At 36.0% G+C, this 12115-nt stretch overlaps 1 protein-coding gene across 3 annotated transcripts; it reads left to right on the top strand.

The window, feature by feature from the left end:
* The first annotated feature begins 942 nt into the window (after positions 1-942).
* On the top strand, positions 943-8295 carry LOC141642352 (acireductone dioxygenase 3-like). 3 transcript variants are annotated; one of them, XM_074451133.1, is made up of 9 exons: positions 943-1077; positions 3028-3139; positions 3278-3333; positions 3409-3523; positions 3669-3793; positions 5320-5450; positions 6435-6499; positions 6749-6844; positions 7910-8054. In XM_074451133.1, the coding sequence occupies exons 1-6, from the start codon at positions 1057-1059 to the stop codon at positions 5365-5367; spliced, it is 477 nt and encodes a 158-aa protein (XP_074307234.1). In that variant the 5' UTR covers positions 943-1056; the 3' UTR covers positions 5368-5450; positions 6435-6499; positions 6749-6844; positions 7910-8054. The 3 variants fall into 3 exon arrangements, with proteins under 3 accessions (XP_074307234.1, XP_074307235.1, XP_074307236.1); XM_074451134.1 differs by lacking the exon at positions 7910-8054 and adding an exon at positions 6277-6348 and having other exon boundaries at positions 6749-6850; XM_074451135.1 differs by lacking the exon at positions 943-1077 and having other exon boundaries at positions 3200-3299; positions 7910-8295.
* The last annotated feature ends 3820 nt before the right edge of the window (positions 8296-12115 follow it).

The raw sequence follows: 12115 nt of genomic DNA, 5'->3' as shown, positions 1-12115 counted from the left end.
TACGTATAAGTGGAAGATTGTCGGTATTTACACTTGTCGTATAAAGATTCTTCGAGAATGGACGTGCTAACGGGATTGTCGTATAAAGATAGTACCTTTTAAGTATGTATTACACGGGACTGTATCTAACCGCTAACAGGGCCGTCTCGGGGTTTTGGGGGCCCCTGTGCGAACTCTAGATATGGGGCCCTATATAACATTTTAAGAAATAGAATTTTAAAAAAGAAGGATAAAAAAGTCCATAAATGTAGCTACCAAGCCTTGAACCTGAGACCTTATGTATTGAAACTCAATTACTAACCACCAAGAGACTATCATTCATTGAATATTTAGTGTATTGCATTTATTTATTCTTTCTTTTACTTTGATTTCTGACCCAAAAAATTAGGGCCCTGTGCAGCCGCACGGCCCGCACGGGTCCAAAGACGGCCCTGACCGCTAACAATGCCGCACAAAGACCAAGACAAAAATGAACTTTTGATGTTTGTAATAGAACATTGTCAAACTTGTGTTTTTTTCAAAATCTAGTAAACTTATCATTTGAAAATTAGTATACTTTCTTAAGGGTAAGCTTTTAAAGACAATTGTTAAGTTTTAGTGAGATGTAACAATAACAAACACGTGTTTTAATAGAAACACTACTTTCTGTATTTGATTTTAGTCAGGTCCGCGAGCCGGCCCGCTCTTTTGAAGTGGGCGGGTACAGACAGTGGAAACTGGCCCGCTTAGCGGGCTCGGGCTATAAAATAAGGCCCGTCGAACACTTTTTTAACAGTTGGGCCCGGCACGTGTCCGGCCCAAGCCCGCTTTTAATCAGCTCTAATAGTATTTATAATTTATAATTGGTAATCATTCTCTAAAATTAAACTATTCCAGCTAATAAAGTTATTTGGAACCGGATACCGGGTTTTTGGATTTTTGACAACGCAACGGCTGACGACAACCATCGGAGGAGGGTGTACGCTACTTTAAAATCGTCCCTACAAATCCCAAATTCCAAACCCCTCATAAACACCCAACCCTACACACAATCTCGATTTCAGAGAAAAGATAAAAATGGTGTCCGAATTATCAAAGGTCAGCTCTGCAATTTAATCAACTAATTGATTTTCTTTACTTCTTTTTTTTCCCAATCATTTATTTACCTTTGATTAAAACATTCCTACAAAGAATAATAAATAAATGATTGAGACGGAGACATTAATTATAATCTTTTCCCATTTTATTGCTATTTTGATAATAATTTCCTATTTATGCTTCTGGGTTTTTGCTGTGTGTTTGATATTGAGTATTCTGTATTCATGTTCCCTTCAGATGCCTTGGTTGATTTGCTTTGTTGTGTTGATTAAGACATTGTTTTGGTTGATTATTAAGAATTGAGTGTGGGATACGGCTATTTGTGCAAATTTTTCAATTTTTGGGTCTAAAATGAGGCGTCAAAGTGTCGTGTAGGTGTCAACACGATAGGTGTCAGACACGCGACACGGCAGTTAAGTGAAGTGTCGGAGTAACATAGATTGTAACACAGTTTATTAGGGTGATCAGGAAAACTAGTCTTTGGAGTGGCTATAACACCCCTAAATTTATTAAAAATAAATTATACTCCCTCCGTCTTAACTCTTAGGGTGTGTTTGGATAGCAAAAATGGAGGGAAAGGAAGGGGAGGGGGAAGGAGGGAAGGGAAAGAGAGAAGGGAAAGGGAGGGGGAATGGGGTGTAGGTGTTTTGATACAATTTCCCTCCAAATCTTGCCTATTGTGGAGAGATTTTGATTAGGCTTGGAGGAGGGAAATTGAATCCCTCCAAATCACTCCCCCTCCATTTCCCTCCGCCCTCATTTGCTATCCAAACAAGGAATTTTAAATCCCCCACTCTCCCTCCCTTTCCTTTCCCTCCAAATCCCTCAATCCAAACACACCCTTAATCAGTACCAAAGTTGGCGGGTGTGAGTGGTAAGGACTCTCATCTCTTAAATAAGTGGTCAGGGTTCAATTCCTGACTCTTCTGAATGAAAAAGCCAAACTTGGGAGGGGTCAATCCATTAAGTTGCCTTCAGTACCCGAAGGAGATTGTCCGGCTGTCGGTAGGGATACTCCTGGTCGACACCAAAAAAAAAAAACTTTTAATCATTTGTTTACCTTATTTATCCTTTGTGAGACGTATTTTAATCAAAGGTAAACAAAAGATTGAAACGAAGGGAGTAAAATTTACGAAGTAGAATTTAAAATAGGTATGGTTTGTTAGGGAGGATGATCACGCTGGTGATTGCATAATCTGTTCTTGTAACGCCTTGGGCCAGTTGCTCATAGAAGTCTTCAAAGTCATGAAAACGTCACCTTGATTATTTTGATTAAAAAGTGGAAGAGGAGAGTAGTGTAACTTGAAGTTCAAATTACATGTTCTGGTTTTGATATCTGTTAATTTGATTGTGTCACTATCTCACTACGGTTGGGCCCATTAGTTTATCATTATTACGTTTGGAGCACATTTAATCATAGACCGGTTTCTATGGTTGGTCACTTGGCTTTGAACCTAAATTCGATTCATCGATTTGTCATTTGGAATTTGGATGTCTATTTTCAGCTTAGCTATATTACTGACTTGACTTATTATCGTATTGAACATTTCACTTGCTTCATAGTCGTTCTGTATTGATCTGATATATTGGATATTTGGATGACGAAATGATTGATGGTTTAGGAAATCCGCTGACTAATTTGACACGGTTATTTTTGCGTTATAATAACTCTGTTAGATGCTAAAAAACTCTATGGACCTTATTAATGACAGATTGACAGTTAGATCATAAATGTTTGTACGTACGTACATGACTGACCTACAGATGTAGATATATCTCTGTGCCTCTCATGCTTTTAGTTTTAGTTTAGTCACTGTTGGACAAGAGAGTGAGAAATGGAAAAACACGCTCGTCATTTTCTTTTAACATGTAATTCCAGCATTTACACACCGAATCTCTTCATCACTATTCTAATGTATCGTATGGGCCTTGTATATTCCAACTGTACAGGATCCCAGGGAAGAAGTCATCCAGGCATGGTACATGGACGACAGTGACGAGGATCAGAGGCTTCCTCATCACAAGGAACCTAAAGAATATGTTTCCTTGGAGAAACTTGATGGTATAATCTTTGAAGCTTCCCTCAAAATTCTCATCAAATCTTACATTTTGTTCTTTCTAGGGATATGAGCGTGTGCGTTTGGGATGGCAGTGTGGCTTTCATGTTAATTTGCTGTAACTTTTCTTCTGTCACACACAGAACTTGGAGTAACCAGCTGGAGGTTAGATGCTGACAACTATGGATATTCTTACATGGTAGCCTGTTTTTCTAATATCGATCATATGGAAACGTAGCAATTTATATTCTAAGGAAGTCATCGTAAATTTCAGGATTTTTGTGAGGTTTGCCCGGAAAAGCTTCCAAATTATGAAGAGAAGATCAAGAATTTTTTCGAGGAACATCTTCACACTGACGAAGAGATCCGTTACTGTGTAGCTGGAAGTGGTAGGACTAGTATTTTCATTTTTAGTTTACATATTATCGACTATCGTTCACTTTGCTTCCCAGGATTTGAAGGAGGGGTGTGAGGCAGTGGGGTTAGTCCTTCAAATATGGTGATAACAGACAACTTTTGATATTCTATATGCAGGATATTTTGATGTTAGGAATCGTGATGATAAATGGATACGGATCTGGGTGAAGAAAGGGGCAATGATTGTATTACCCGCTGGAATTTACCATCGGTTCACTCTAGATTCTGACAACTACATTAAGGTATAGTTATTATGCTTCTTTGAGTATTTGTGTACAGAAATATTCAAAACATTTTGCTTGTTGTGATTAGAAGGTGATTTACACGTGTATATAATGAATGTAGTAGTTCTGTAGTTGAGCTACATCAAGAGTGCTTTAAGATTGCATATTAAACCAGCAGTTGTGCTGCATGGAAATTTGAATTTCTTCCATTTTTGGGTTTTCTGAAGCTGGAAACTATTTTCCACTTCAGGAATGCGTAAAAAATTGCATATTTGCTAAATGACCTGGGAATTGTGAACTTGCAGCATACTTTCTACCTCCTTTGGTGCCTTATGTGAGTGCCTGACGGACGGTTTTAGCAATGGGTACTCTAGTAGTGCTGTATTAGAACAGTAGAGCTTCTATGTTTCTTCATCCCAAATCATTTTCCCGTTTTGACTTTTGTGGTGACCAATTTTTTCTTACAATATATGAATATGATTCATGATTTCATGTAGTTTTTTAGGATAGTGATAATAATTTAAGTGTAAATTGATAAATAGTACCAATATAAAGACCTTTTTTTTTAATAAAAGGTACCAACATAAAAACTAATTTGTAAATAGTACCAGAATATTAACTCCGATCTATTATCAGTATCAACTTACACTTTCCGACCAAAAATGATATGAAATGACCAAAATGCCCTTATTCTTAATTAATTATTCTCCCATATTACCCTCACCTTCAACCACCATGAGAACCATAAACCTCATAACCACCACAACCACGGGCAAAGTGAGGGCAGCGTAGTAGGGTGGGGTGACGCAAGAGGAGGGGCGTGCGTCGTTGTTGTTTGGTGGAGGGGGTGGAGGTGCCAGGCTCGCCGGGGGAGGGGGATGGGTGGTTTTGTACATCGAGATGGGGGGAGGGGGGAAGAAGACGTTGCCGTTGAGGTGTTGAGAAGAGGCGCTATGGTGGGGGTGCATTACCGGTGGTGGTGGTCGTGGTACGATGGTTGAGGGTAAGGGTGGAGTTTGGTGGTCGGTGTTTGGTGGGTAAGTGTTTAGAAATTGGGGAGGGGAGGAAGATCGGGTCGCCGCTGTTGATGATGGTCGTCGTACCGGTAGTTGAGGGTAAGGGTGGTGAGGTGGGTGTTTGATGGGTAAGTGTTTAGTAAATAGAGGGGGGTAGAATAGGTGTAAGAAATAAAAAATTAGGCGGAAAAATTCAAAACCACCTAAAAAGTGCCACTTTCCGGTGTCTTGTTTATTTATCTTTGTAAAAGAGTATCCAGTTTGTAGCAAGCACGAAAATAACTTTAGTGAACCTTATTCTTGTTATTCTCGAAGTTCAATTAATAATCCTTGTTTCATAGTAGGGAAAAAACTAAATCATGAGAAATGTGAACGAAAAGGTTAAAGATCATTCATTCTTACGTTGAATTTCATTCTTATTTCCGATTTACATGATTTTATCCTGCTGATAACTTGCTGGATTTATTTTTAAAGAAGGAACACTAAACCAAGTTCGGATGGGCATTTGATGCCTTTCCGCTGTTGCAGGGATACTGCATCTGTTACTTCTGCGGGATTTCCGACATTTATCGATAAACGTTGCAATGACAATAAAGAAGTTTATACGCTAGCCTGGACTGGATTCTCCAAAGATTACGAGGAGGATCGCCTGATGACAGGTAGGCAAATGCTCCTTCCTTCCCATTATATTGGTCAAAAGGTCTACTGATGTCAACTCTGATAGTTTGATCATTTATTTCTCTAGATTTATATTTAAGAGTTACAATTTGAATATTGTTATCAAAAACCAACATTTTTACATTATCATTGGTGACAAGCTGTACTTACCACTAAAGTTGACATTGTTTGCCATAAACTGGTTGTAATGGTGCATGGTTTTATTGATTAATATAATTCTCACATTTTCAACAAAAAAAACCATATAATGACAATATAAATCAAAAATGTGTGCTAGAGTTGACATTGTTAGCCAATCAAAACCATAGAATAACAATATGAATCGGGTGGCGGAGTACATAATTAAAGTGCTTCAAATTTGGAACATGAGGCTGACTGCATTTTGTCTTGTGACAGATGGCTCATGCTAAGCTCTCCGGGTCCGTCTTAAACAAGAATTTGTGTCCTTTAATAGATATGGGAGAATGTTATTAGGTTAATCCATATTTCAGAGTTGGGTTTTTAATAAAACATAAAGTCTTGCATGACACTACTTTACAAAAATAATTTCTGTCACTCCATGTTATGGCTACTCCATAAGATGACTGCTTGTACATTTTTATGAGTTCTCTCGATACCCTTTAGCTAGAAACCAATTTCATAATGCTCGTGACCATCTTATCATGAAACTTTGTTTGGGCACATTAGTCTTGTTGAATGGGTTACTCTTATTGTATATTTGCATGTATATGAATTCTGTCTTTTGGTGTAATAGCCTATCTTGTATCTTGATTCTTGAAGCAACTTCTGTGTCCTTCGCTGATGCAGGATGGCCTACTGTTATTTTCAGCTAAACACCTTACAAGCACCAATTAGTGGTGATGTAAGAAATTTGGAAAAGTATGACATTTGACCGTTCAGAACATTTATAACAAATTGAAACACATTAGTTGCATTAACTCAGGAACTTTTACAAATTATGTCAGTGTGACTGCAACCTGGATTCAGGACGATGCTCTAGAGACTGGTGAGCTGGATTACATTACTGGAGGTAAGCATCAGCGATGCATTTGATTCACTCAGAATTGCTATCATAAACTACTTTTAGTACGAGTACCTTTTTATACATCTTATTTTCAGCTTCACTTGTAAGATACATAGCAGCAGGAAATTTCCTGAGTTTGCCTGCTGTGACTACCAGCAAGTGTCCCAACTTTTCCTTTCTTTCTTATAAATGATTAACTGAAGTGGTTCTATAACCTGATTTCAAATATGGTACTAATTTCAACTTTTGGTGTAGATTGGATATGACAAGGACAGGTTGCCTATTGGCTTACCGTTTATAGGAAAGCCATGGTCTGAAGCCACTTTATTACACATTTCTTGTACAATCCAGGTATATCCATGATCTTTTAATGATACACCTCAATTTTTTGGCTGCTGGTTAACTGAGGCACAATGGTAGTTGCAATGCTTGTGCATTTTAAATTTAAGTTGCAAGTAACCCCTCAATGACTTCGCCTGCAAAGCTGTACTAAAACCTGCTAATCTGATAGTTGTAGACTTGTAGTAGTTACCTAAATTTTCCAGAATAACCTTATGATCATGATCTTTCAATATCAAACGGAAAATGTTGTCACTCTACTTATGGATAATTTGTGATTTATAGATAATTTATTAAACAGTCTTGTTGGCTGTACATTGATGCAAGACCAATCACGGATTCAACTAGGCGTAAATCCCGAATCTTTCTGATTTTGTCTCTCATATTCCCTCCAATTATCTCCATCCAAAACAAGTCATAAATCCCATTTCTTCGACGCCTGACAAATATTCGTTTTGAAACTAAAACCTCGATTTTCAGCCAAATGGGATTTATGATTTCTGGAGAGTGTATTACACACGGAGAAGATATGGAGGTTGCTGAATGCATGAATTTTTATTATTGGAGATGAACAGTATGTTAAATCAGTGTGTTATGATTTTTGTATTTTGTCAGTACAGTTTTTGTTCCAAACTGATTGAATCCTTAGATAGATATTGATTAGGTGAAATGTGATTAGTTGTTTCTTAGGGATCCACCAGATAAAAATGTTATTCCAATGGTTGAGGAGCACTATTTTCTTATACCTTGTTAATTACTTGTGCTAATCTTTTATACATGTCTAGATTGTTGTTATTGTTTGATTATACACAGAGTTAGTTCATTTTGAATGTTAATTTTTCTGGAATTTAGACATTGTCGACTAATTTTTTATTAGGGTTAAATATGGGATAGAATTAGTTATAGATCACTGTAGTGGAGTAGTGGAAAATCAGGGATTGAATATATGTGTTTTAAGTAATAAATACGATGCATATTCAAAATTTGTACTCACTTTAGTGTTTAGTTACTTTTTGCCAACTTAATTAGCAAATTGACAAGTATGAAAAATGTCACTAAACTTTGATTATGTTTCAGGTAGATTACTGGATGTTGAATGCACAAATTGTTGAATGCGCTTGCGCTAACACCTTCCGTGTGGTTTACCACGTGAACTTTTCCAAGGCATGTCATTGCAGCATGAGACCAAAGCTTGCCAAGTGTGTTGTGTATTGTTCATCAGCGTTCGTGTAGTTTTTTTCGTGTTGTAATCGCAGTCTGTAAGTCTGACTGTCTGTAGAAAACAAAGGCCCCATATGCTTTTGTTGCACTATCATTCCACCTATTTTATGAAATTATTTTCATTACACATGACGTATTCAAGAATTTAGGCCAGTTTTATAGTAGTAAATTTCTTGTTCGTTCCACCATGTATAAATATATTTATATAGAATGGACCACGCTGCTTTTTATTGATACGTACACTACCGACTTATATATGCTTAGCATTCCACCAAATTGGGGTACCGCGCCCGGTAGGGCGCGGTGCAACAACTAGTTAGATAAAAAAGTAGCAAGTCAAAGTACTTAGCTTGCACATCAAATATTATGGCAAAATAATAACTCTGGTGTCCAACACATTAAAAAAGGAGTAATAAGATAAATAATTAAAGAAAACTATATGATCATGGGCGCTCATTGTGCATCAAAATATATCTAACTCCGACATTATATCTTGCTTATTACATACCGTAAACTATTGATTAGGACGAAGGAAAGATTTATTTATTTCAATAAAATTGTTTAGAATAACAAAATTATAAATCAACAAATGAAAAAAATAAGAAATAAAAAGGCAAAATCTCTTGAAAACCTAATTGACCCGAATTCAAAGAGGACAAAGAAAGAGACGACTAAAAGATGGGGGTTTAGAATTTGAGAAAGCAGGTTCAACAACGGATTGCTGCTCATTTGTATAACATAGAAGAATGTTGTGTATAGATTAAAAGATGTAACTGAGTGTGCGATTTTATTTATCCGATGTTGGAAATTGAACAACACAATTGGTTTGATTTATTGTTTGAGTGATTATTTGTTTCCCATGCTGTTGTTGATAGAAAGAGAATGCTGTTTTCATTCATATCGGCACCCGAAGCATGGTTTATTCATTGAGTGGGAAAGTGTATATGTGGTTTTACGGAGTATCTGTTTTGTTGTTGGTTTACAAATGGAGTTGTATTGGAAAGAACAAAGGGAGGTGGTGTGGATTGCGTGAAGAGTGTTTATTATTGTCAAGCGCTTGTAATTCGGAATCATGCTTAAATCGTGTGTTGTAGTTGAGACGTGAAATGCTCTACTATAGGAGGTGTAGCTGTGAATACCGAATAGAGTAGAGTAGGAATAAATAAGAAAGAATATGGTTTAATTGGGTGGGTTTGTAATAAACCTTTAAAATGGGGTATTATGTGGAGTAAAAGATGAGATATATGTGGAGAGTATGAGGTACATAATCCGTAAATTAATTAATAGGTGCGCGATTAGTCCCTCTCCCTCCAATGATACCTTGAGCGGCTCGAATAGTACCGGTTTCCTATTAATTAAAGAATTAGTATTGGTGCCCGGCTTCGCCCGGACTACTCTACTTACCATTAATTTTTTTTTACATTAAATAAAATTACTTAAAGTTGCATAACCCATAGATTCGCCATTAATATATTTTTTTATAACATGTCCTAAAACTACGATGAAATAAATTTTGAAACAAATTCACTACTCCCGCTATTAATATTTTACTCTTATTAACGAAACAATAGTAATAACATTTCACCACTTGCCCGTAATCATTGTTATTTTCACTATTCTCGCCGTAATTATTGTTACTGTCACTACTGCCGCATTAATATTAATTATTTCACTACTCCAGCCATAATTATTGTTATATTTCACTACTCCCGTTGTTGTTTCTACCACTCTTGCTAATCTCGTTGATAATATTGTTACTTTTACTATTCAAATGAGTGATTACTATCATATAAATATATCCAATGTTACTACAATAATTTTCTTTACTGACGAAATTACTTTTATTACTTAGGCATGCAATTTAAGAGAATTATATATTTATATAAATATATCACATATACGCATTAAATCAAATCGAAAGAATTATGTAATATTATATATTATGGAATCTAACTTGAATTATTTATAACCTACTTATTATATTTTTGTATGTTCAATAATTAACATCTCTATACATCTAATAAACTACAAAGTTGAATAAAATTGCATAGATTTTAAATTTAATATATAATTTTATGATGATAATAATTAATACCATATGTGTGCATGTTTATGCTAATTAATTATTTTATTTTAAGAAAATTGACCATCTTCTAGTCTTCTATAATTATTTAAGAAAATTATCATGCATCTTCTTTCTTTTAGTCTCCTGAAATTGACGATCTTAACTAATTATTTTATTTTCCACGTTTAGGAAAATTATCAAGCTTCTATATAATTTAATTTTAACCCTAACTATATAATATTTGCATTGAGATCCCTTAATCGGGTCCATCACACGGTGCTACTGATTTAAAACTATATAGTATAATTAATTTGTATAACTTTCTTTAATTACATTGAAGTCCCTTGGTTTCTGGAATTAATATATAGTATTGATTGAAGTGTCATGTTTAGGTCCGAGTCTATTACACCCTTGTTGTCGTTTGAGATTGTCATGGAAGCGATGTCTAATGACACTACATCGAAATTGAACGGACGAGGGGTTCCATTAAGCCTACGAAAATTAGGAGGGCCATACCCATAATTATGCCGATACAAAATAATGAACCGATGATCCAGTATTTGATTGTACAATGGTCGTCACCGGTCCACTCTACTGCCATATTTTCTTCTTAGGTTGATCTAAAGTTGTAAACACAAGATGCAACTCTTTCAGTTTTTAGTGAGATTAAATTGGTTTGTAACCAATGGCTCGCTATTTATATATAGATTAAGAGTCCAAGAATTTGGATAATGGATGCATAAGAACCAAGTTTGCACGCTAACATTATAGAACTGTTATTTGTTAAGAACATGCATAATGGATGCATAAGAACCAAGTTTGCACGCTAACATTATAAAACTGTTATTTGTTAAGAACATGCATAATGGATGCATAAGATACGCTAACATTTGCTCAAACCAGAAATGTACATTCATTATGAGAAGTTGTGTAATACTCTCTGTTTCGGTTATTTATTGTCCTATTTTATTTTAGGGTGTTTTAGTCAATTGTTGTTCTTTCTATTTTAAGAATGAACTTCATGAGTAATTTGATCATTCACACTCAATTTGGTCCACTTATTAATTGACCTCCTCCCATTTTCTTAGTCTTTGTGCCAAAATCAAAGGACAACAATTGACCGGGACGGTAGGAATATGTCACAAACTCAGAATTATAGACTTAGGCAGAGTAAAAAATTATAGTTAGGTGGAAAAAAGTTTCAGGGAAGCGATCCCGAGTAATACAATAAACTAAACTTGAATAAATCCCGGAAATTTGAATTAAAATTTCTATTGTCTAGAGATGGCTGGCAACCCTGCTAGCCCTTGGCTTCGCCACTGGACTCAAGGTTTGTGAATAAGGTTCAATGGGAACAATTGGTAGGGTAATCAGTTGATACGTGCAATTTATATAGACTTTTTAGCCTTTTATTGCACGAGACCTAGTCTTCCTCCCCTTATTTAGCTACTTGTATTTTTAGCACATGTGTAAAATTATCCTTAACCCCTAGATTATAGTAGTTAGTTTCTATTTATTTGTTACATACTAACCCTAATTGTAACTATATAAATGACTCTTGTAACTCAAAGTTTAATTATCAAATATACATACTTCATTCCAAACATCCTCTTATACTTTACATGGTATCAGAGCTCTATCGATCCTCTAATAAGGGGTGGAAGACTAGTTCTCGGTTGTTTAGCTTCTGTTTGTTCAACACTCCCGCGCAAGATGGACGGTCGAAGACGTAGATTAATCTTGGATGAAAGAGTAAGAAATCTGGATTTGTGCAGCATTTCATGAACATCTCATCCAACATGAACTTGTTGTCAAAAGAGAACCAACCAATACCAACTTCTCACCCACTGCCAACGTTGCTTCTCGCAATTACCACAACAACACTCCTCGCTACAACAATAAAACCACCACTGTAGATACCTCATTTCTGCACTTCTCGCAAACCACCCGGTGATGATTGGGCCGCATGTTTGGTACGCGGAACGATTTGTGACAAT

This window comes from Silene latifolia, chromosome 2 (genome assembly GCF_048544455.1).
Source record: "Silene latifolia isolate original U9 population chromosome 2, ASM4854445v1, whole genome shotgun sequence".
Classification (NCBI taxonomy): domain Eukaryota; kingdom Viridiplantae; phylum Streptophyta; class Magnoliopsida; order Caryophyllales; family Caryophyllaceae; genus Silene; species Silene latifolia.
The sequence above is the reverse complement of the archived record's forward strand: the minus strand, read 5'-3'. Positions and strand labels throughout refer to the sequence as shown.